Source organism: Nelumbo lutea, chromosome 7, assembly GCF_056320005.1.
Source record: "Nelumbo lutea isolate HS-2025 chromosome 7, American lotus-T2T, whole genome shotgun sequence".
In the NCBI taxonomy this organism is placed as follows: domain Eukaryota; kingdom Viridiplantae; phylum Streptophyta; class Magnoliopsida; order Proteales; family Nelumbonaceae; genus Nelumbo; species Nelumbo lutea.
This window is the reverse complement of record NC_142690.1, coordinates 36,520,801-36,547,879: the sequence shown is the minus strand read 5'-3', so window position 1 is coordinate 36,547,879 and position 27,079 is coordinate 36,520,801. Positions and strand designations below refer to the sequence as shown.

Genomic DNA, 27,079 nt, shown 5'->3' with positions numbered 1-27,079 from the left:
ACCTAAAAGGCTCTTGTCCTAGTTTAATTGGACCAAGTAAAGTGGGCTTGCACCATAGGAAGTTCCTTTAATTCACAACAGTTAATGAACTCATTGAACTTCCTAATACTAGATGTTTTTTTTATTTCATTTGAAGGGCTACACAAGCGGAGTAGCCCATCTCCCAATCCAAGTGCAGGCGGGATTCGATCCCAAGTCTCCGCTACAACCAGCAGGAGACCTTACCAACCAGCTGGTTGGCACCTTGCACTTCCTACCATAACATCCACTTCCTAAATCTGGATGTTATGGTCTGTTGGGGATTGTTTGACTCATTAGTGAAACGAATTATGTTAAGATCCCCGCCCCCAAACACCAAGGACCATTCAAACCTTGAATCCCAAATAGTTCTTCCCAGAATTCATTCTTCTCTCTGTAATTACTCAGTCCATACACATTGGTTAGTACCCAGCTGAAACAATCATCCACCACTCTAAACTTTAGGGACACCGAAAAAATTCCTATTAGTTCCTCCACTAACTCCAAAAAGTGAAAATACCTCCCGAAGCCCCCCAAGAAGGTGCGGAATCCCAATTAATTCCTCTACATTATTTCCATACACTTCTAGCCCATCTTCTATCAAGTTCAGCTAATTTTGTCTCCTATAACATTACAACATTTAGCCTTTCCTTTCTAAGGAGATCCTTTATTAGTCTTCTCTTCCTTGCACTACCTAGTCCCCTCACATTCCAACTAATGATTTTCATGGATAAAACAATGACTTCAAAACCCACCTCAAATTACATGGCCCTTGCGTAGAGATCTTCCTTCTCTCCCCTCTTCCACTAAATTCTAAATCTCCTTCTATGTCAGAAAAATCAATCTATCCACCTCCGATCTTTTCTTTTTCCTTCGGCTGTTTACTAGACCCGCTTTTCCTGAAGATGCTTTTGATTCTTTTAGTTTCTCCAATTTTCCTAGGTTTTCCTCTGAAGCTTCTTCTATGAGCTTATATTCCTCAAGGAGAGCACAAATTTGATCTCAAATCCTCTCTAATTCCTCCGCCTATAATTTTTTGAATACAAGTTTTCCTCTATCACTTTCCAAGCCCTTAATCTCACTCTCTACTACCCCTTCTTGAACTTCAAGGTTTTCTAGAGTTCCTTACATCAATTCCTCTCTTTGCTTATATTCCTCAAAGTAGAGACATATCTGCTCCCAAATCTTCTCTAACTCCTACTGTTTCTTTTTCCTTCTCAGATCTTCCTCCTGATTTTTACCCTCAATGTCCAAGGCTAGGATCTCCCCTTCCATAGGCAGTCTTGCCGGTTGGGGTGCTACGGTACCTGTTTCAGGCACAAAACCCACATCATTACCAGAAATCGAATTGACAAACATACCTGGACTTGTGAAGGGGAAAGACAAAGAGGCTGAAATCCTTCTGTAACATGTAACTGTGGGATTAAATTAGGCTCAATCAAGACTATGTTAGCCGAAGCATCCAAAACCACCTTCTCAAGTTGCTTCCCAATTGATGATTTTGTTCACAGTGGCATAGACAAGTTCTATCCCACTATGCCGTTAACAAGCGTGGGTTGCTCTATTGGGTTGGGTTTGTTTTTTGGTGTAGGTGTATCTTGTCTCTCCTTTGTAAAGCCTGCCAAATCCTCCGCTTCCTTGGATGAAGCCAAGTTCCGAGAGGACTTCTGTGTAAATTCTAACGAGCTCAAGTCGATTTCTTCTAGGAATAGTTGTTTAGTGTTAAAACTTTCATTGTCGGGAAAGGCCTTCGATCTCAGATGTTCCATGCTCCCTAGGCTAAGTAAACCATCAATGTCGGAGTCTAAACAGAACTCCTCCAACAATAAACTCCCCTCCTCAAGGGGTTCAGTTTTATTACAGTCCGCTGCCTTCAAAGCAATAGAAGACGACGATTGAACATTCGAAGAGGCTTTCTTGTATCTAGGGTTGCATCACTCTAGGGAGAGACCTTGTTTTCCTTTGCTTGGGATTTAAGACCAGGTCGAAAGCATCGTTGTCCTGCCAAAGATTGAGCTGTGGGTCGAGAATTGTTCAATGGGATGATGATGGACCAATCTTATCGTCCACCATCGCCCCAGCTGACTTGGTCATGTAACCTTTTGAAGTGGTGCATGCCTTGTTAGAAAAGAGGCCTGCCTCTTTCAAATTAAAAGGCCCACTTGTGTTGGCTGGCCCATTGTTTTTAAATGGGCCTGGGCCAGCGATAAGTTGCTTCTCCCCCACCTCATGACAACTTAAAGGGTCACGTCAAAAGCCCCAGTTCAAGAGGTCTACCCAATTCCATTCCTTGAAGTGGTTCACCTCTTGGTTTTCTCTCGGTCCTTGGACCATTCTTGTTAAAATTTGAACTCCCTTCACGTGCCTGTTTGCATTAACTCCTCCAGTCACCACCTGGGTGTAGGATCTGCCACACAACTATCTCCTCTGCCCAACGTTATTTCCCCAGATGCTAAAACTGAAGGGTTGAGAGATCCATCCCATGGACGCCCAAAAATTGCGGAATAAGGGGCGATCTTCAAAAATTTTTCTCTCCCTTCAACTGGGAATCACATTCCCTATTTATAAAATCATATTTTCAAGGATCAATCTTGAACCTTAAACTGAACCAGATCTGAACCAAAAGGAATGGGAGAGAATAATACCTGATACGGAGAAGTAATATCTCCCAACGAAGGTGTTCACGCCCAAGGAAGGATCCAAAGACTGCTCCCACTGAAGATGGCGCAGTGTAGGATGGAGCAGAATCAGCAGTGTTCTTCCCAAGAACTCTGTCCTTCACAAGAAACAGCAGGATGGAACGTGAGCACAGCTTCCCTTTTCAGTCCTTTCTCAAAGAACTGATGTCAAGATCCAATCTTGACTTCTCCCACAGCTGGAGATCGAACTGGCAAACAAGGCGGCAAGAGCAGGGAGGCGGAAAGAGAGTATTCGCAGGGTGCAGAATTCTCTCTTCTTGATTTCAGCACTAAAAGAGGATCTGATGTGTTTCTTGGTCTCTCTCAAGGTTGCCGCCCCCTCCTTCCTTTTGTTAACTTGAAAAGACCAGCTCCTAATCCCATTAGGAGGTGCTTATCCAAATCATATTTGGATCAGCTTTCTCTTCTAATGATAAGGATAAACCCTTATCTTATCTGCAGATTAGATTAGCTTTATCCTAATCTTATTAGGAGGTTTCTAGATCTGAATCACATTCAGATCTGGACTCTCTGAGTGGATAGGATTAAGATCCTATCCTAACTGCTAATCCATCTCAGAATTCGCCCCTTTAATTAACTAAATTAATAGCCCAGTTCGAAATGGGCTTTAGGCCCATTAAGCTTATGTGCTCACTTAACCTTCCTAACTGCTGCCCAGTTGGGCTTCCTTGTATGGCATGGGACCCAAGCATTGATCTACACATCAGCCACATGGGTTCGGCCCAGCCTTTGTTACAAGGCTTGGTCGAATACACTGTTAAAGACATTGCACCCCCTGAAACCCATCAAATGGGCTCTATGGGCCCAACACTTACCCTAAGTGGTCCCTGGGCCAAGCCACCTTGTAACACCCAGGGACTGTGGGCAGATGCAAGATTAGCCCATCAGGTATTATCCTCAATGGTCTTACACTTAACCTCTCAGCCCATAATGATCATACACTGCCCGACAAGAGAAGACCTCTCCCTCGGCTGCAAGGAACAGTGCTACACTCTCCACTTATATGGATCCCGGGAATTAAAACCCTTTTGCAAACATTTTAGAAACCATAATATATATACTTTTATATCTCATATAAAATATATTTTGCAAAACAAATTTCAACGGTTGAAATCGGCTGCCGGCAGTCTTGGTTTCCAACAGTGAGAGCGCATCCCCGATCATTACCTTTGTCCGACAAAGGGGCTGATCCTGTCACTATGATCACCCACTCAGATGCATTCTCGGATTGTCCCAACATACCCAGGTTTTGACCCCCGCTAAGGATCTCATTGATTGGTACATCAAAGACAGCCCGATCCGACACCTAGTGTAGTATCATAATCGAGTATAGGGGTCGGGTGTAACTTTCCAGTTTTGCCCATCAATCTCCAAGGTCCAGGGCAATACTGGAAATCTGGTCCAGTTCAAAGATTCAATTAATCCCACACTGTATGTGCCTAGGGTCTCACCCCGGTAGCTGAGACAAGCCACCCCAACTGATTTGGTGGCACCACAGTGTCAGCCTTGTCAAGATAGGTCTCCCCAGACTGACCCACTGGCTGTGAACATTCAAAACTAACATGAGTCTCAATAAGTGTCCAGTTTAAGGGTAATACACAGAAACATACCAAGGGAACATGAATCAAATATGTACTTTTATTCATTTACAATAAACTCATAAAGTACATCAATTTTGATTGAAGCTAAGGGCATACAAAACTGTCTAACAAAAACCATCCCCTTGTCTCGTCTTTTTTGGTTTCAACTTTTGATTCAGCCATCTTTGTGCTAATGTTTCTGTCTTGCAACCCACGCAAGCCTACTTGCTCTGTCTCTTCGTCTTCCTCCCTATGGTCCTCCTTCCACAGTTGAGCTTCAATGGAGGTCGTCAACCAGACAGGGTATGAGAGTCCATCTGCTATTACTTCTATCCTTCTCGGAATGTCTCCAGGTTTTACTCCACCAAGCCTTATTGCTATGGAGTGAAGATCACAGTCAAAGACTCCATCTACTCTGGCATTGCATATTAAGGCTATTGACTGCATCGTTTCTTTCTTCCTGAGGTTGAAAGGCAACAATATAGTTGGTTGCCTTCATTTCCTACAAAAGACTTCATCTCCGGGTTTTTCTCCCCCTGTTCCTTGGTCTCCATTTCCTACAAAAGAAGTTTGATGCAATCCGGTGTCCCCCAAAATCAAAGCTTTCTACTAGGAGATGTTTCATGAGAAAATCAACACTCTTGACAAGATTCAAAAGAAAAGACCCAAAAGGACAAGACTCGTCCTTTCAGCTAGTGCATCTTCATTCTTCTTAATACAAGACGTCTTTCATAAGAAAGAAATAGAAAAAGAGATCCCCTTTCCTCTTGTTCTTCCTCAACATCCTCCTCTTCCTCCTTCCTCCTTCCTCCTCATCCCCCTCCTCTTAAGGAGGCTTATGCCTCCTTGTGTGCAGGAAGCTTATATATCTTATGTTCTGAACTACAAATCATGCGCCATGGTTTAAAATATCCCTAAATTCCCTATTATTTCCAATGACATATTTCCATTTCCATGGGCAGCAACACAAAATTTTACTGAAATAGACATATTCCATAGTGAACACTATCAGCACTATGCAGAGTACAAGAGATAGTATTAAAACATAAGTTGGTGATAATATTGTAGATATGAGTAGCAATGTTATTACTCACCTAACTTACATGATTACTACTTTGAGCCAGCTCAATATTCATTTCAATCATGAAGTTAAAAATTAGTTTTGTCGGTGTAATAGATTATTTGGTTGATCTGTTAGAACCATTTACATTTTCTATGAGTTCGAATTTTGCTTTAACTCATTCTATCATGTAGCTTTGGATCTTAAGGTTTACAGGACAACTTTAGAACGTATTCTTTGTCTATTACCTTAATTCTTAGCTTTGTTTAATGATTTGAAACAAAAAATAATTTAAAAAGGTGTGCCTATGCTTCTTTTATCATTTCATAAAATATCATTCTATACTTTTGCATATTTTAATTGCTTCTACCATGTCCATAATTTTTACAATATTTCCATACAATATTTCTGACATGTTCCCTATATTTGGACAACCAATATTTCCACCAACATCAACATTTTAAAGCTTGCTCAAACCTCCTGGTAGTGAAACACCTCGTGTCACACCCCATGCTTAAAAACATTGATTTCCACAAACATCAACATTTTATACCTTGGTTTCATTATGTAATACTACCTTAGTCCCCAACTTCCTGTTCCCTATCAGAAAACTCCTAAAAGGTCACATATCTTTCTTTGTTGAAATTAAATTAGAATAACTTGATTCTGTGGAGAGCACAATCCAGCTAATGTCAAGACTCAGTAATCAGTCCTAATGTTTGTTCAAAAGGTTTCCCTTTAATATAAGAGGGACCATAAACATGAACCATGGAATTGTAAATCAGTTCTTGGATATAGCCACATAGACTCTAATAAGGCTGTTAACAGTCCTTAATCGCTACTAGATGAATAATCATTAGGTTTGATTTAGAGAATGAAGACATAATATAATGAGAAGAAACATGTATCACTGAATGCACAATCCACAAGTTTCAAAGTCTAGTAATATTTTGGAATGACCTAAGCATGGTTACTGAAAGATCTCCACAAGCATGAAGCCCGGCAAGGACCAATGATGGTCCCATATTTGAGTTACTGCACAAAGAAGGCTTTTTTCTCTCTACCTCCAATCCTTCAAGATATGGTTCACCTAGATCAATTTCTTTCATCTCCAATGGTTCAAAATCATTTTTTTGTAATAAAGCATCACTAAAAGCCTTCAACACATCACTTGACATAACACAGCAAGTAACAGTCTGGGGAACGTTCAAATGTGCGTTCTCTGTGCTGGCCAAACATCAGAAATGGTAACTCATAGAAAAATACAAGTTGTGCAAGAACTAAAACTAAGAGGAAATCTAAGATACCTATCATGAAGACTACAGAAAAGGCTAACTTGTTGCAGTAATAATTGTAGTTAATATGCAGGGGACTATGCCAACCATTTGATGAGTCCACCTAGGTGATTTCCCATGCCAATAGCCAATAATCGGATGGCCAAACCATTTTTGATCATATAATCAGGATAACTCTTGGCATGGACCATCAAATGGAGGGTTCCACATCCCTGCAAATAGCAAATCATGAATCGGGTGCTTATTTATCCAGAAGGTACTTGGATTTCCTCATGACAAATAACCAATGACAAGTAGACTTTTGCTATATTGAGACGTACTTGTTTTTGCTGCATAGTGTTTCTTTATCCTCTCTGCACGTGCACTTGTAACTGCTCCATGATGAGAAGAAGCATCGATTGCAACTACAGAAAGGTTGTACTGGAAAGACAGTACTTGTGCCAGATAACCCTAAAAAACAACCATAAATACAGAAAAAAAAATTGAGCTAGGACCCAACATGCATAAGGTATAATTTTGTTAACATAAAGGTTTTATTAATAAGAGTATAAGACAATTAGAATGCACAAGTAGTGGGCTAACACCCTAATTTTAAAAAGAGACCCTAATGCATAGTTATTCAAATTTTCCAAAACAGCCAAGAACTCCCTACAACTCTCTACAGAAAAAGGTCCATCTCCCTTTCTCTTGCTTCAAACTAGGATCTAATTGACAACAAAAGCACCCTTGTACACACTTAAGAGTTTAAGTGCTTACCTCCTTGAAATATCCTTCAAAAATAATGTAGTTTCTGTGGTTCCATCATATAAGCATGTCAATTCCACCCAAGCCTTAATGCACCAATTTGTTATTAGCTTATGATCATATTGATTGTATACATGGATGACATTGTCGCTACTGTTGATAATCCAACTGAAAATTCTCAGCTTATGGTTTTTCTAACATCAAAATTTGAGAATAAGGACCTTGGACCTCTCAAGTATTTTCTTGGCATTGGGGTGGTTAGGTGAATGAAGAGTTTTTTCATCTCTCAAAAAAAGTATGTTCTAGATCTACTAAAGGAGACAAAAAAAAAAAGACAAAAAAAAGTAGGGGCCAAACCAATGGGCACTCCTATAGATTCCACCCATTATCTTGGAGCTAATTATGGAAAGTTGTCATTATATAGAAGGCAATATTAGAGGCTGATTGTAGGCTACTATATCTTTGCTTCATTCATCCAAATATTTCTTATGTTGTTAGTGAGGTTTGCCAATACATGCATCAACCAAGATCTTCTCAAATACAAGTAGAACAACTCTTATGGCACTTGAAGGGTGCTGACTTCTTTACTCTAATCATGGTCATATCAAGGTAGAGGTATATATTGATGTCAACTAGACTGGATCCATAGATGACAGATTGTCTACTTCCCATTAATGTATATTTGTTAGGGGAAATGTTGTCTCAGAGAGAAGTAAGAAACATCCTATAGTAGCTCGATCTAGTGTTGAGGCCAAACAAGGCTATGGAGTATGGCATATGGTGTTTCTAAATTGCTATGGTTGAAAGCTTGTTGACAGAGATTCGCATACAATTTGAGAGGCCCATGAATCTATATTGTAACAATCAGGCTACCATAAACATAGCTCATAATCCAATTTAAAACAATAAAACAAAACACATAGAAGTAGATAGCCATTTTATTAGAGTGTGTTGCAAATGGAGAAATGTGCCTACCAATTGTGATATCCAAAGTCCAACCAACTGATTGAATGACTAAAGGTTGGAAACACAACCTAACCAAATTGGGCATTTATGATAAAACAAAACACATAGAAGTAGATAGCCATTTTATAAGTGTGTTGCAAAAGGACGAGTGTGCCTACCAATTGTGAAATCCGAAGACCAACCAGCTGATTGAATGACTAAAGGTTGGAACACAACCTGAGCAAGTTGGGCATTTATGATATCTATCTCAGCTTGAGAAGTTTAAGAGGTTAGGGGCACTTTAGTCATTTGATCTATTTTCAAATTTATGTAATTAAATGGGAGAGTCAGGAGCCTGTGTGTAACTGTTACAGACATTATATAAGTTAATAGAATGGGCATGTGATCCAAGACAAATTCATTATGGCATTCCCTTGTTCTCTTACTCTTTTCTTCTTTTTTCTTCTATTTCTTCTACACTATTCTCTTCTATTTTCATATTCATTAGCAAGTATTATTGCATAAATTCTGTTACCATCTTGATCCCTATACATTTTTTCAAAGTAACTCTCTCTAATAGAGGAACCATTGTCAACCAAGAAAAAGCATTCAATTGTATGACAAGCCAGACACCTGCACCTTCAATTACAGCTCTTCCTCCATTGTTAGAGAATCACCAAAATAGATATTCTGACTGTTTTCTCTTTTTCTCCTTATTTCCTCTTTTCTTCTTCTCTCTTCACCCGAGATTAAACTCCTTAAGACTCTTGAAAGTGTTGCATTGCTTAGAAATCTCTCTGGAAGAGGGGTTGTAATCATGGTAGGCGGTGATACAAAATCTTCCAAGAATCTTTTTTCTAAATATCCCCTTTGCTCGGTGGTGATAGAGAATCTTCTAAAAATCATTTTTTCTAAATATCCCCAATATGTTGGAGATATTTCAGATTTCATTGATAGACTATGTATTTAAAATTTAAAATTTTAGAATATTATTAAAAACTTTTCAATATTTCATGAAAATCATCATGATTTCTTAAAACTATTTTCCTAAATGAACAACCAAAGAACTGGTGATTGAATAATTGGCTTAGTCGTTTACTACTTTGATATGATTCACTTACCAAGCCACTATAGTTAAAAAGAAAAAGAAAAATGCATACAACTACAAAAGCATATTTTCAATGTAATCAAAACATATAGTAACAATATGTTTTGATTACTTACCAAAAAAAAGTATTACTTATCAAAAAAAAGATATAGTAACAATAGAGACAAAAGTAAAAAAATGGCAAATATTTGACATATACAAACAAGAGAAGATGGCTAATGACCAAAAGGGAGACAAAGAGAAATATACCTATTACAGTCTCTTAATTTTTCCCATTTCATTTATATAGTTATTTGCTATGGTGTTGAACCTTAAATGTGCAATTATATTTCTTCTAATGATCTCTTGAAGGTTTATTTAACTAATTCCATGCTTCTAGAAAACATTCCTGATATTTTAGATTTTCCAAATATCTTAGCAAAATTAGAGAAATATCTCTGAAATTTCTCCAACTCTAAATATATTAAATAGGGGTTCAGGTGGTTATGTAACTACCCCTCTTTTAAGTGATTGACACCTGGCCTCTCATTTAATGAGATAGAGAGTTAGGCATGGGATACACTTTTAGTGGCCTAAATGGGCTTTAATTAGCCCATTAGCCTTCTTTTATAGACATGGCCCCACCCCACGTGGATTTTAAACATACCTTAAGTAATTGGATTGCATGTGCTCCTTTTTTCTTAAACAGATGTTAGATGCAACTGGGTTATCTTATTATAAATTCCGCTTTCAAGAGCACATTATTTCCCTTTCTCCTTTTCCCTCCCCTCTCCTTTCTTTATATACTATTTTGCAGGTCAAAATAATGTCTAAGCTCATGAATAACAAATAAGATGCAGCAACAATCAATCAATATTAGAAGATGATGCAATGGAGAAAATGTACAAGTAAAATGGAGAATAGAAAGTACAATGGAAAGCCTTGAATCAAAACTAAGATGGTTCAATAGAGAACATGTTAGTATTCCATGGTATCAGCTTCTCAAATAGGGAAAAAGAAACTTGAAATGGACGAAAAAAAAAAAAAGAAAGAAAGAAAGAAAGAAAGAAAGAAGAAAATAAAGAAACATGCACACCTGACCAGCACCAACATCAATTATTGTCTGAGATCCAGTACTTTCTGCAATCGATCTTACAACAGCAGCTAGAATTTCCACCTGTTCAACTAAAGTGTTGGGATAAACAAGTAAAGGGAAGCAGAGATCACATAGAACTGGAGCATAGACTTGATGCTCAGCCCCAAAAAACACAAAAAAAATAAAAAAGTTAGGAAGGAAATTAAAGAAAGAAAAAAAAAACAATGGATTACCAATTTTAAAAACCCTAAGATATAGATTATCCTTTGTAAAGATCTTAATTGGATCAGCCAATAATAACTTGGGGCTCCTATCTTCCCCAAAATCAACCATAGTATGCTCTGATTCCCAATCTATTCATGCTTAGCAAAGAATCTTATTAGTCAATTAACCACCTTTTATTGGGTTTCTCTATCTTAGGGGTACCCATCTTAGCCCAGCCCAGCTTGAAAATTTTCATGCTTGGGCCTAGTTATTGTGTCCAGGCCTAGCCCGAGCCTAAGCCCGCATCAGGCCGGGAAATTTCCAAGCAGCCCAATACTTTAGGCCCAGCCAAGGTCTGAACTGACCAGTCCACACATTTTTATATTACATTTTATAATAACTGTTATAAATTTATAATATGACACATATGATATATATTATATATAATATTTTGTATTATATGAAGTATAACACAAATTTTATACATATATGTCATAGAATATTATGAATATATATATATATATAGTCATAGACCCAAGAACTTTGGATCGAGCCCTGGGCCAGAGCTACCCTTATGATAGGTGCTAAGGCCAGGCCAGCCCATGATCACCCCTACGTTGGGTTAGTTCAGTCTAACGTTTGCAATATCCTTCAAATTTCATGATATTTCCTCAAACAAAAATTCCATTCTAATGAGTTCGGATTGGCTTTTTTGAAGATAAATAATAAGAAATTTTATTGCTAAAAGGAAAAACAATACAACATAACTAGGTGACAAGATGTCACCCCCTCTGGATTACAGCAATGAAAAGCCACAAAACAAAAGAAACGCCATTTCAGAAACAACTCAAACAAGACAAATCTCAGCACTCATATCAAGAATTCAGAGAAGACCAAAATTCAGCTCCAAAGTCTTTTTTCCGCAGTCCTTGAAACTCTGGAAGCAGTAGCACCCAGACAATAACTGTTGAACTAATAACAGCTACCAGCTCTTCCATACTTTTCTCTTTCTCCTCAAAGATCCTTCTGTTTCTTTCCTTCCCTATTTCCCAGCAAACAGCAAAAGGAATACATGTCCAAAGGATCTTGACTTTAACTCCACCTGGATTCTTGGCCAACTGCTGAAAAGTCCAAAGGATCAACCAAAGGACTCCTGACCACCTTGAATAACTTGAAGAAATAGGACCAAATTGGGTATGAAAAGTTGCAATGGCGCAAAAAGTGAGACACATCTTCCTCAGCAGCACAACACAACACACATCTACTTGGAAACTGCAGCCCTCTAAGTTTCAATTAATCCTGTGTTAGACAGCATCCTCTCACAATCAACTAAGCAAAAGCTTCAGCCCTTGGTGGTACAGGCTTCTCCCAAACACCCCTTACTGTATCAGCTACCACCTGATTTCTGACCAGGTGGTTAACTTAGATAATAGATTAATTTAGTTTATTAATTATTTAATTTATGTAGATTGTTTAATTATTTAGTTAGTATTTAGTTAGATTCATTTGGAGATAGTTATTAATAAACAATATTAATTTAATTTATATTATTAATTGTACTTACATTAACATAATCTATAGTATTAAAATTTAATAGTTTAATTAGCTTACATTTGTATATATCAATTAGTTAGTTTAATTTACATTATATATTAATTTAGTTTAACATGTTATCTAATTTATATTTTGGTTATTTACACACATTAAACATATAGGATTGATCTATTGGCCAAAATACATAGGCAAGTGGATGATGGGTTGGAAGACATTGGATTAAGGAAGATATGAATTTTCAAGGAAAGTGGTGCAAGTGGAAAAGTTCTTTGGGACTTCAGCCTTATCTTGGCCCTAGCCCGTGGGCCAATCGGCAAGGGGACCCTTTGTCCCCCCTCCTTTTCATTTGTGTGATGGAAATTTTAACCATATTTACCAGCCAAGTAGGGGAAGAAGGGATGTGAAAAGGCTTTGAATCTAGCCTAGAGGGAGCAGATTCATTTGCTTCAGTTTTCTAATGACACCCTCTGCTTCATTGATGCTGAAGTGGAGTAACTGGAAGCCCTTCTAGGGGTGCTGAGTTTGTTTGAAGTGGTGTCAGGGCTGAAAGTTAACTGGTCAAAGAGTAGCTTAATACCTGCTAAGTATCTTGGACTTCTTTTGGGAGCCAAATGCACCTCCTCTCTAGTGTGGGACCCTGTGGTGGATTGGATAGAAAGGAAACTGGCCTCCTAGAAATCTAAATACCTGTCCTTGAGAGGTAGAATCACTCTCATAAAGAGTTCCCTTTCAAATTTACCTTCTTACTTTCTATCCCTTTTCCCAACCCCATCCAAAGTGGCTCAAAGAATTGAAGAGTTAAAGAGAGACTTCTTATGGAGCGTCTGGGAGGAGGAAAAGAAATTACACTTAGTCAATTGGGACCAAGTGTGCATGCCAAAAGAAAAAGGTGGGCTGAGGATTAGAAAGTTAAAAATCTTCAACAAGGCCCTTTTGGGGAAATGAGTTTGGAGATTCAGGAAAGAAAGGGTATGTTGATGGAGAAATTTAATAGCAGCAAAATAATGGCACTGACAGAGGTGATTGGACAACTTCTTCAAATCTACCCTCCTTGGAGTGTTCCCTATGGAAGAAAATCATGGAGCTTGCTCCACTTTTAAACAGAGGTTTGTCTCTTAGGCAGGGGTCTGGTCTCTTAGGCGAGCTGGCTTCAAACTTACCCTTCTTAACAGGAATTGGCATTCAATGAGAAAAGGATACCAAAGCATGCAAAATGCAACTTGAAATTAAAATCACTAACTTACTTCATGTTTTTTCTTCATATTCATGCCTTGGGTAAGAACAGTATCAAGTGAAGCCACATGCAAATTGGGCAACATCTGCAAAATATTAAAAAGGTCAAAGTGCAGCCAAATAATTAAAAACAACTTATCATTACAAATCTAATATCCATGATTAAAAGACATGACAAACCACTATAAACATGGTAAAAACAGCAATGTTGATAACAAAAGATGATCTACCATGTAAGCACCTTGGGCAAGGCTCCTATTTGTCTTTCATGTCTTTCATTAGAAATTATAGTCAAGGATAAATAAACAAATAAAAAAAATCAGATGATTAGTCACTTAAAAAATGAGACTATTCTATTGATAAATGAAATAAATATTGCATTTCAAAATAAAAGCAACCATTAAAGGATATGAAAGAAACAACAGACATAACAAGAAACTATACTCCTTTAAAAAGTGTGAATGTGCCTTTAAAGATTTCTAGACTTTTTTTGTGACTAAAGCACCCCTATTTGTTAATTTGCCCCCATTTCTTTTGATCAATAACTCTGAAAATTTTCATTAATTAGGATGCTTTAATATACAACAAGAAGTTACAAAGAAATCAGCATAGAAGCCCCCATTTTATTGTGAGGGTGAAAACATAACCAACTAATCAACTCCAAATTCTCTCATTAACTCCTAATTGGCATAATCATTAGGGGCATGCATACACTAACCAACAACACTAACAGCATATGATATGCGAGGCCTACATAAACAAAGCAACTGGCCAACCAATTTCTAATACATAGCCTTTTTTATAAGTAACTTTGAAATTTTAATAAGAATAAAGCAGCACTATATACATACAATACAAGCAGCCCTTAGGTGCAAATTGCACCTCTGACATCATAAAAGACGGATTACAACTGATCCCAATACAAATGCCCCCTATTAACCCCTTGCTTAGCTAAGAAATCAGCCAGCCTGTTTGTGGCTCCTTGCACCTATTGTTTCCTAATATTCATCATATTACTCAACAACCATTTGGACCTCTTTAACTTCCTTCCTATAGGTCTATACCACAGTTTCCACCTTTCCTAACCAACCCACCAACACCTTGGAGCCCCCTTCAATAATCAGTCTATCCAAATTCAAGTCTCTCGGTAGATGCATCCCTTGAATTACCACCACAAATTCCACCATTGTAAAGCCACCCCCCCCACCCCAGCTGGACCAAAGAACAATGCAATAATGGTGCCACCTTTATCTCTAAAAACTTACCCTGCTCCCAAGGGACCCGGATTACCCCAGCTGCTACCATCAAAGTTTAATTTAATAAAGCCTCTAAAGGAGGTGACCAAGATTTATGTACAGATTTCTTTTTTGAAGAACTCTTTGCCACCACACCCCAATTTCTCCACACATCATCAAAAGTAAAAGGTGAGAAGATTTCCAAGGATCTAACTAGGGGTGCAACTTGGGCAGCCCAACCCGAGCCCGAATCGACCCAGCCCAAAATTTTACACAGGCTGGGCTTGATGCCAAAGAAATTGAGCTTTTTTAATTTTTTGGGCTGGGCCCGAGCCTAGTCCTTAGGTAGCCCAAACCTGGCCTGAGCCCGGCCCAACTTTGTTCCAACCCAAGCCCAATGCAATTATACACATTCATATATACATATATATTTACATATATACATACATATTTGCATACATATTTACATACATACATCTATGTATACATATTTGCATAAATGCATACATACATGTATAATTTTAGAGCGGGTTCATTGACCAACCCGAGCCCGGCTAGGGCTCGAGCCCAACCCGAGTGCATCAAATTACAATGTGGGCTGAGCTCAGGTTAGGAAGATAAGGCTTGACCTCGGGCTCGGGCCTTGGGCTCAAATCTTAAGGTTGGGCCTAGTTTGACCATAAACCCAAGGTTTAAAATTTCATTGTATCGTATCTTTTAAAAACAGATACGGGATACGCATGGAAATCATGTGTATCATCCTTTTTCATGCGTATCGGACCCGTATCAGGGGCGCATCGGGGCGTACCGAAGGTGTATTGGAGGTGTATCGGGGTGTATCGGTAGCGTATCGACGAAAAAGATACGGCCAAAAACCGAAAAAAAAATAAAGGGAAAAGTAAGATTCTTTCAACCCCCAAATGACTCTAAAACTCCAAACCTTATTCCTAGAGTGCTAGATTTGCAAAATTTTGCAAGAAACAAGTGTGAATCGTTATTTTTTTTAAGATTTTTCAAGTTTTGAAAAAATATGGTAAAAAATAGGTAATTTTTTTCAATTTTTTATAATATCATATGATTTCTTTTTTCTTGAATGTATAAATGTATGTTAATCTACATTTCTTACATCCAAAATCACATCTTTTTGAGTTATCTGTTGATTTATTGAAATTTCATGAGATATTTGGGGAAAATATAAATTAACAAAAAATTGAAAATATATTTTTTTTCTCGGCATATAAAGACTAAATATGTTTTATATCTATAGATTTATCTATAATATCCATAGAGAAATTGAAATTTCTTCTTAAATATTTTTTTTATATTTTTAGAATAAAAATAAATAATAATTAATTATATTTTATCGTTTGATCACACCAATTGCAATTTCTTCTTTAATATTTTTTTATTTTTATATTTATAGAATTAAATAATAAATAATTAACTAACTATATTTTATCATTTAATCACAATGATTGAATATATTATAATTCTATGGATCATCTATTATATATTCCACAAGGCAAATGAAATTTCTTCTTTAATAAATATTTTTTGTATATATTATGTAATGCTTATTTATTTTTTTATATTTGTTGAAAATAAATAATAAATAATTATTATTTAAATAATAAATAATTATTGTATATTTTCACTTAGAAGTTGTGTTAATGCATATTTTATGGTTGGATAAGAGAGTTAGTTTTTTCCCATCCCATTAAATATTAAAACTTAAGAATTATAAATTATAGTTAAGTATGGGATTTTTAATGAAATTATAATTAACTACAATATATTTCTTCATAAAACCATTAAAATATATTAATTTAATGTATATACACCTCATTTAGGTCTTATATTTAGTGTTGTTATGTATTTTTATGATTTATTAAAGTATTTATAGTGTTTTAAAGCGTATCTATGTGTATCTTAGTTTTTCTCCGATACGCATATGTATCCAAGGCGTATCTTGATACATCTCTTAAAATTGCCTTTCTGATACTTAAAACCTTGCATAAACCCAGCCCAACCCACCTAACTTGCACCCCTAGATCTAACCCAATGAATCACCCCGATCATAGCACATTTCATCACCAATTCCTTAATTCTTCTTTTTCTAGGAAGATTCTTGCATTTCTCCCTTCCCAGATTGTCCAAATCATTGCTGCCCTTGTGCACCTCCAAGGGAAATACTTTCTCTGAGAGGATCAAGAACATACTTTCTCTGAGAAATAAAGATACCACATTCAGACCTAGTTACTTCAATAGTGAAAAAATATTTCAAGTCTCCCTAATCTTTTATGTCAAACTCCATGCTAAGAAATTTGTTTAATGAAACAACCACAACTTCATTATTCCCAATTACAACTATGTCATCCTAGAACAAGACTGCTCATAACCGAAACCATAACAATGCACCTTTTAATCTATCAAACTAACTACTCAATGATTGTTTCAACCTATAATAGGCTTTCTTCAACCTATAGACTTTCTTCCCCAGCTCTTCTCTAATAACAACTTGGGGGCAATTCCATATGCACCTTTTCCTATAAATCACCATTGGGGCATGCATATTTTACATCCATCTAAAACAGTGACCAAGAAAAGATGGAAGCAAGAGATAAAAGGACTCTAATAGAGCTCATATTGGCAATTGGTGCAATGATCTCAAGATAGTCAACACCATAAATTCAAGTATACCCCTTTGCAACCAATCTAGCCATGTACCTTTCTACAACCCCATCAGCATTATACTTCACTGTAATTACCCATCTGCACCCCACAGTCTACTTCCTTCCATCTAATCCACCAACTCCCATATATCATTTTTAACAAGGGCATCCATTCCCACCTTCATTGAAATCTTTCCATTCAAGGAGGAAAGTGGTGGCAAAAATCTTGCATATGTTAATTGGGCTCATGTGCATCAAGATTTCAATGATATAAGAAGAGAATATTTAGAGAAGCTATGGATAGCCCTTGGTTTAGACGGTGTACTAGATTGAAAAATCTTTTTTAACAAAATTTCTCTTTTACTATCAAAAATTAAAACATATATACAGTAACTCCCTACATTTACTAGCTTTACAAGAGGACAATAGGACCCTATTTGGCTATTTTATTTCAGATAGGTTAGGAGGTCCGCTAATGGTTTGGCAAATGGGTTAGCTAAACAAGGAGTAAATAGGCATCATTTGTTTTTGGGCTCAATTTTAATAGGTGGGTGGACTCAGTTGTAATGGGTGTTATTTCTAATAACTTCTTGTTGTACTCTCCTATTATTATGTTTTAATAAAAATCGTTGAGTTGCTGATCAAAAAAAAAAAGACCCTATTTTGTTAATGCAAGAGCACAATACATAGATGTGCAAGTGGTAAATCAAAAAATGGGATAAAACAAATAAAATGATAGCACCTCTTTAGATTGAATGCAACAATATATAAAAGAGAGAAAATGTTAATAAATGTCCAAATTACAGAGCAAAAAAATGAATAGTGAAAGGGCAAAGCCCCTAAAAATGACTAATCACAGAGGAAAAAAAGAGGGGGCAAAGCCCTTGATCGAAGTGATGCTTTGTTTTGATTAGACAAATATAGAAATAAATGATTAGAGAGAGGGAAAAAAAGAACAAACAAAGGGGCAAAGCTGCTTAACTTCCATCGAGAAAAATGATGCTTTGCTTTTATGTTTTTATAGGAAGGGATAATTTAAACGGAAATGAAAATCAAGTACAACTCTTGGTGAAGAGTTTTCACCACAAAGAAAAACATATACAGCCTATAACAATCAACCCCCAAAGCCATAAGCTCTAAGGAAAAAAGTTACAAAGATCCAAAAGCTACTAGTTGAAGTCCCACTGAAAGGAACACATTACTTTCCCATTGCTACAGTGGTTTACTCTAAAACCACATACGGCTCTCTAAATTGAAAATTGGATCCCTTTACATTGTTTTACCCTCAATTATAATTATTCATTTTTGGGTCAGTTTTCAGTCTATAAATAAATTCATTGTAACTGGAATTTAAGAGTTGATTAATGGGATGCAATGTTTGGTCTGCAAGTTACCTGCAAGTAAGAATGATCCTTTTCCTTATTCCTCTTTCTCTATCTTTTTCTTCTAAGGGTGCAATGTTTCTTCTCTTCCTCATCTCTATTAGATCTAAATTACTTCCTCTCATAATTCAAATCCTCGATTCCACCTTTTTACCCACCAAGTTCCCTTTTCTCCCTCCCATTCTATGTCATAAAGGCAGTGCATTATTGCATTTACAAACACAACTTTAGCTGTTAAACCATGAAGCAACTTGGAAATATCTAAAGGTGGGACTCTTATATACTGAATTCAAATCCTGCGATCAATTAGTTGAGTTGAGGTAAGACTGAGCAAAGAAAGCCCAAATGATCAAACTGCTCAACAAATTATGCAAAATGTAGAAGTACGGGTCCATTTGGTTCACAATCGTTATCAGAATCAGAATGGTCTATTCCTTTCAGCTGTTTGGTTCAGTCTGGAATCAGAATCGAAACCAGAGTTGGGTGGAATGAATTCTCATTCCTAGGGGAAGGGGAGGGAAGGGCCATTCCCTCATATTGGGGAATGCCATTCCACCAGGAATGGGAATTGGATTCCGATTCTGCCCAACCAAACAGTTGGAATCGGAATGGTCCATTCCGATTCCGATTCCCCTATTCCTACAAACTAATTGGACCCTAAGGTCTTTCTTGTGTTGAGTTCCCACATAATCTTCAGGTAGCCTTGATAAGCATTATCTTTGGAAATACTTCTAATGGTAGAAGGATGAGGAACCCTAGGGCCTAGTGTTAGACTGTGTATGCCCTTAGCTCCAATCAAAATGATGTACATTATGACATTTAATGTAAATGAATAAAGTACATATTTGATTCATGTTATTATGGTGTGTTTCTGTGTAATACTCTTAAACTTGACACATATGAGACTCGTGTTAGTTTAGAATCTTCATAGCCATTGGATAGATCTGGGGAGATTTATCTTGCCAATGCTGACACTGATGTGCCGCCAAGTTAGCTGGGGTGGCTTGTCTCAACTGCTAGGGTGAGACCTGAGGTACATGCAGTGTGGGTTTTCTTAAAACCCTGAACCGGACCAAAATTCCAGTATTGCCCTAGACCTTGGAGATAAATGTGCAAAACTGGAATGTTACACATGACCCCTAAACTCGATTATGATACTATACTAGGTGTTGGATTGGGCTGTCTTTTATATGCCAATCAATGAGATCCTTAGAGGGGGTCAAAACCTAGGTATGTTGGGATAGCCCGAGAATCCATCTGAGTGGGTGATCATAATAATAGGATCATCCCCTTTGTCAAACAAAATGAATGATCGGGGATGCATTCTCTCTTATGGAAACCTAAACTGACGGCAGTTGATTTCAACCGTTAAAATTTGTTTTTGCAAAATATATTTATATGGAGATATACATATATATATTATGGTTTCAAAATGTTTGCAAAAGGTTTTAATTCACAGGATCCATGTGAGTAGAGAGTGCAGCACTGTACCTTGCAGCTAAGGGAGAGACCCTCTCTTGTCGGGCAGTGTTTGATCATTATGGGCTAAGAGGTTAAGTGTAAGACCATTGAGGGTAATACCTGATGGGCTAATCTTGCATCGGTCCACAGTCCTTAGACTTTTATAAGGTGGCTTGACCCAATGACCATTTAGTGTAAATGTTGGGCCTATTAAGAGCCCATGGTAATGGACTCAGGGGTTCACTGTTTCGTACAGTGAATTCGGTCAGGCCTTGTAACAGAGGTTAGACTGAACCCATGTGGTTGATGTGTAGAACAATGTTTGGGTCCCACGCCATACAAGGATAGCCAACTGGGCAGCAGTTAGAAGGTTAAGTGAGCACATAGACTTAATGGGCCTAAAGCCCAATTCAAACTGATTTAATAAAACTTATTAATTAGGGGCGGTTCTGGGAATTAGATCAGCAGATAAGATAAGGAATTATCCCTATCCACTCAGAGAGACCAGATCCAAAATAAAGATTTTGATCAAGAAACTCCTAATTTGATTAGGAAGGCTAATCTTTATCTGCAGATAAGATAAGGGATTATTCTTATCTCTTAAAGAGAGTCCAGGTCCAAATACAAGATTTGGATTAGGAAACTCCTAATGGGATTAGGAGATGCTCTCTTTAAAGGCTATAAATAAAGGAGCAGGGAAAACTTCCAAGAGACAACAATCAATTCACAAATTACAAAGAGAGAAGAATCTACAGTTTGACTACTCCTGTCTTATGCTCTTGCCGCCCCTGTCAGTTCGATCTCCACCTATAGGAGTGGTCAAGAAAGGTTCTTGATATTACCTTTTGGTAGAAAAGGTAATCTGAAGTCGTGCTCACCAGCCCTCCATCACATTCTTGCTGAAGAATTTGGTTCTTACTGAAGAGTCATCCTGCTGATTCTGCTCCACCTCACACTGTGTCATTTTCAGTGGGAGTAGTCTTTGGTTTTTCCTTGGGCGTGAACACCTTCGTTGGGAGTTACTGTTACTCCGTATCAGGTATATCCCTCTCCTACCTTTTGATTTCAGATCTGGTCTAGTTTGGTTTCAAGATTGATCCTTAAAAATGCAGTTTTCTAAAATAGGGAATGTAATTCCCACATGGGAGAGAGATAAATTTTTAAAATTTTGCCCAACCTTCCTATAGGGTTCAGCCACCCATATAATGGATCTCTCATCCCTTCACCTAGGCCATTATTGTCCTTTTTTTCTTCTTCTAAAGAAGGGTAAAATAGCATTATGGGTTTATATTTGAGCCTAGCACCATCAGTTGATGATGGATACAAAGATCAATACTAACCAAAAAATGATTTTACAATTTGATAGAACCCTTGAAAATGTAACATCTCATACCATTAGAAGGTATCAGGTTCTCAAATAACTTGTCAATATTTACCATCCAAACAACAATTAGAAAACAGTATAACCTTTTCAAGCAAAAGAAAATCACAATAGGATTGAGCTTAAAAACCATTGGGCTGATAGGACATACCATCTGTAACTCAACCTGCTCTCGAGGAAGAACAAGAGATCTCGAAGTAAGGATAAACTCTTTAAGTGAAGCTGGCCAGTTATCCTAGTATCATAAGAAAATAAGCACCAATTGTTAAGCCTGCACATGGATATTTATCATTAATCCATCCTTTTTCTTTGTGAGTGTGTGCTTGTTTGGTGGGGGGGAATAAATTTTATTTGAAAGAAGCATAACCATCATAGTAGAATAACTAAGTCCACTGTTATAATCGCATCATGGAAACCAAAATGTTGAAATAAGAACTACAGCCAAGAACAAGTTTAAAAAAAAAAAAATACACATGATTAAATGGTTAGCATTGACTTATCACATACGGGGGCTCTCTGAGGGAAATCTCTAAGGTCTGACCCATAAATTCGATGGTCATAAATTAGCACTTGTCTGGAATTTCAAGAAAGTGAAAATGACAACCCTTCTATTGTTAAAAAAAAAAAAAGATTCCCGCACAAATTTAAAACCCAGGAGATGGATAATCAACAATAACTTTCAGAACGTGAATAATTCTTCAGAGTGTAACAACGTCACACTTACCCTTACCATCAACGTAGTAATTGAATTAATTATTCCCTTTTATACATTTAGACAAACTTGTGCAATTTTTATTAATGAGGAAGAAAAGAAAAGCTTGTCAATTGTCCTACTCTAAAAAGAAAACCCAGTTGTTGTAGCTTATAGAAACAAAAGGAATAAAAAGGACGAGTTAATTAGAAATACATCATTACTGACAAAGAGAACGAAAAAATGTAGTAGAACAACAACCTGGACAATTCCAGACGGAATCTTGAGAAGATTTTCAACTGATTCTTTGCGAAGGCAATTCATCCACTGCTTATCAATAGACTCCCATAGTCTGTCCTGCAAAAAATAATAAAAACGAATAATACGATTTAGAGCAAAATTCAGGCAATGTAAGCAATTGGAAATGTATTGAGATGAAATCAATAAAAAAACAATAGAGCATGGAAAGGAGATACCTTAAAGAAGTTGACGACATGGTCGTTCAGAAGAAATACGTAAGGTCTAAGGAAGTCGTTAATGGCGCTAATCCATTCTAGGGTTTGAGCTGCAGTATCGCATGAGTATCTGCAGTGTGGAGCCATTTTGGAGGGAAACGCTTTCGCGGAGGAAGTATCTGTTCCCGTGTCTGCGTGCACGTGGCTGGAAATTGGAGCCCTGCGCTACGACAGTATCGTAGCAAAAGTGAACTCATCTGCAAGAGGGGGTAATTATAAAGCACTCCCCAAGTGAATAGGCCAAAGCCAAAATGCCAGAAGTAGCGCAAACCTCGGGTTGGGCTCGGGCCTGACGGCCTTGACCCAACCCGAGGTCAAGCCTAAAGAGGCGTTTGGATAAGTTTTGACTTAGAATTTTCTAATTTATACAGTAAAGGCCAATATTAAAATAAGTAAACTTGTTTTATTATGTTTTATAAATTTTTCTCACGTGAGAAAATTATTTATTTACCTGAAAAATGAATAGATGTTATTCGAATAATGGAACTAATTTTACCATGGCCCCAATACTTAATGCAAAAAAATACAATAAAATTGGTTAATGGAAAATAGATACGTCATTGACCAACTTCTCCCTATTTATCGATAAATAAACGGGACCTTAGACTTTTTGAAGTTGGACTCTTGGATTGGGAACCTGCATGGTATAATTTGCTTCAAAGCATGCTTTTCAAAATAAAAACCTAAACCGGGTGTTACCAAACTACTTTTCTGACTTCCATATACACCTAGGACCATTATATTGGCTACTTAAAATGTAGTATTCCAACCTATTAATCCAAACTAATTATTATAAAAACAATCATTACCTACCTAGCTAATATTAAATCCATAAATTAAAAAATATATATACTAATGGATGCACCACATTACATAATAAATGTAACAAACAAAAGACCACCATGCAAAGTAATAACCAAAGAATAATGCAACATAATATGTTGCAACTACGACAAGCGCATATCGTTAATGGTTTAATCGATAAATTAGCGGGGACCCATGTGATGCATAAGATTTATTAATAATAGATACATGTAAGAGAGTATAAATAGGGATGTCAACGAGTTGGGTACGGCACATTCGGAATTTCCTACCTATCATGAATTGGAGCCACACATCTCTATTATGAATTGAGAGATGTGTGGCTACAATTAATGGCAGGTAGAGAGTGGGTAGGAAAAGTGAGTAGGAAATCTGGGCTCAGGTACGGCATGGGTTTGCCTCAATCCTAACCCAATCCTCTAGCACTCCAACCTGAACCCGATCTAACCTGGTTAAAAAATACATGATTCCCGAACCTGACCTAACCCTATAGGGTTTAACCCAGTTCCGACCTATACTTTAATTTAAATAAGGAAATTGTTTTATAGATTTTAAGGTGTTATTTTTTCCATTTAAAAAAGAAGAAAATCAAAATCAACATATAAATAAATTATAAACTTTAAGCCTATAAAGTTAGAAGTAAAAGAAAAAATTGCAAGAACACTTGGTATATATGCAAGGTATCATGACTTGGCAAGGGGCAGGTCAACCAAAACCCAACCCTAACCCAAACCTAACTTGGGTCAAAGAATCAAAATTCTAACCTAACCCTAAACCAAATATACTTGACCCTAACCCGACCCTATAGGGTGGATCAAGCTGGGTTAACCATTTAACCCGACCCATTGACATCCTTGTAAACAATTATTTTATATAATAATTATATTTTATATACTATTTTTAATAATTTTTTACAATACAAAAATACCAATAATTAAATTTAGATAAGGTTGTTTATCAAACTTAGGGATGGCAATTTTCCCAATTTCCCTGATTTACCCCAAATGGGGCAAGAATGGGGATGGTTTTCCCCCCACGGGGAGGGAGATGGAGAAATTTCTGTCCCTGCTGACAGTGTGGGGATGGAGAGAGCACTCCCTACCCTGTGTGGACCCCGACCCCCGCCCCATGGGATCCCCACTAATATATGTATATATACGCATGGTTTATATATGTATGTATGTACAGATACGTCTATATGTAAATATTTTTAAAAATATGGTTGAATATGTATGAATATTTTCTAATAGGATTATAAATTTTAATTATTTAATTATTATTTTTAAAATAAAATAAAAAAACAAAAACATAATGGTTGACATTATAAAGAATCACGGGGAGTGAGGATCCCAGTGGAGATAGGGATGGGGATAACTTTATCCCCGTTAGTAGGGATGGGGATGGGGATGGGGAGAGGCTTCTTGTCCCCGCCCCGCCCCGTTACCATTCTGAATCAAACTAATGAAACTAACCAACCCGATTTCTAGTATTTCTAGTCAGCTATGGTTCAACAATTTATTAACTCGACTGGGCTGGATCAGTTTTGGTTTGGCCATTTATAAACTAAATAAAATCGAACGACCCAACCATAGATATATATTAATAATTTATATTTTAAATGTATTTTTTGATACGGGAAAGTGGAAAGATTCCAATATTTCTTAGGCTAAAATAGTTTATATCATAAATTTAAATTTTTTATTTTTTTTAATAATGCCATGGTATTTTTTAAATTTAAACTTAATTTTTAAATTTAATTTTTTAATTTTAAATCTTTTGAACCGACTCACCAAACTGAAAATTGACCCAAACCGATATAACTTGAGTGAGCAATCCCCCAACTTGACCAGGTCAATTTGGTTGGCCAAACAACCTTCAATTGAAATGAACAAACTTGTGAACAATAGTTTAATGTCCAATAATTATTAAAAATTTATAGCGAAAATACACAATAAATTAAATTTAAAAAGCTACAAAACAATCGTTTAAACTCTAACAATTATTGAAAAGTTTCTATTAAATAACAAAACAAAATAGATTTATACATAATTATTGGAAATATATTTATCACAAAATACAATAAATAATTACTGAAATACAATAAATATTAATTTTAGTATATATAAATATATAATAAATAAAGATTAAAATTTTAAAATTATTAATAAACAACAATTTTTTTGAAAGTAATTTTCTAGAATTATTATTTGGTATAAATGAAATGACTTATTTATAATATTATTTATTTATTGAAATAATATCATTATTTAAATCTTAAAATATTAATTACTTGTTGAATTTAATAATCCATAAAATTATAGTACTATTAATACATAGTTTTGTTATTTTCACTATTTAAAATCTAGTTATGTTAATTTTTTTATTTAAAATAACTAAATATTTTAAATCTTAATCTATTTATTATAATTGAAAGTTACTCAGAAACTACTTAAAATATATTATTAATTGATTTAAAATATTAATTTTAACATTTTGTTATTTAAGATATTTAGTTATTAAAAAATTTAAATAAGATTTCAGTTTTAGTGTTATATTTTTATTATTTTAATAACATTTAGATTGAATAATCCAGAAAATCATAATTTATGTTGTTTGTACATAATTTCGTGATGAAATTTGTAAAAATAAATACGTATTTAATAATATGAATCTTATTAAATCAATTATAATTATTTTTTGTCTTTTAAATAAATTATATAAACTTGTTATATAATTTTGTTAGACTATTTAAATAATTCTTAAATTTTATAATTCAAACTTTCTTTAGATAGATGTAGATAAAAAGTTGAGGAGAAGATAAGTAAGAATTAGAAATAATTTAGGAGAGAAACTCTCTATTAAATTAGAGATAATTTAGGAGAAAGTTGGGGATAGTGGGGGTAGGGATGACAAAAAAAAACCGAAAAACCAAACTGACCGAAATTAAAATGAACTGGTGAACCAAAACTGAATCGATCGGTTCGTTTGTGCACTTTTTGTCATATATACCCGCATCATGCATTTACCACATTCACATTCTGGACCTTGATGGGCCCAAATCATAACTAATTGATATGCTACACTCATCCATCAACAACAGTAATATAAGATGAATATCCAAGCATTAATTCAAGTGGTTGTCTATTCTGACAACAACATAAAAAAAAAAAAAAAAAAAAAAACAGCCAAAAACCATTGAACGGGTCAATGGGTTGACGGGTTGACCATCCAAGTCAATGGATTGTTGACCGATTCAACGTTTTTTAGCCAAGGACCCGGATTGGGGTAAAACGAAACCTGTTGCCAGGACAGTTATCGGGCTGAAATGTCTGACCATATGGGTCAATGGTGATTAAAAAACCATGGTTTTTTATACTTTTTGATTTTCACTATTCCAAGGTTTCT

At 36.1% G+C, this 27,079-nt stretch overlaps 1 protein-coding gene across 3 annotated transcripts in view; it reads right to left on the bottom strand.

Moving 5' to 3' along the window:
• The window catches only part of LOC148846105 (S-adenosyl-L-methionine-dependent methyltransferases superfamily protein), a 60,112-nt gene extending 36,925 nt beyond the window's left edge, over positions 1–23,187 (bottom strand). For all 3 annotated transcript variants that reach the window (XM_088952901.1, XM_088952902.1, XM_088952903.1), the window contains exons 1-7: positions 22,814–23,187; positions 22,599–22,694; positions 21,798–21,881; positions 13,527–13,601; positions 10,525–10,605; positions 6,973–7,102; positions 6,318–6,579 (exon numbers count right to left, since the gene is read on the bottom strand). In XM_088952901.1, coding sequence (XP_088809027.1) covers positions 6,318–6,579; positions 6,973–7,102; positions 10,525–10,605; positions 13,527–13,601; positions 21,798–21,881; positions 22,599–22,694; positions 22,814–22,939 — 854 coding nt within the window. In that variant the 5' untranslated portion in view covers positions 22,940–23,187. The remainder of the gene's footprint in view (positions 1–6,317; positions 6,580–6,972; positions 7,103–10,524; positions 10,606–13,526; positions 13,602–21,797; positions 21,882–22,598; positions 22,695–22,813) is intronic.
• Positions 23,188–27,079: the final 3,892 nt, after the last annotated feature.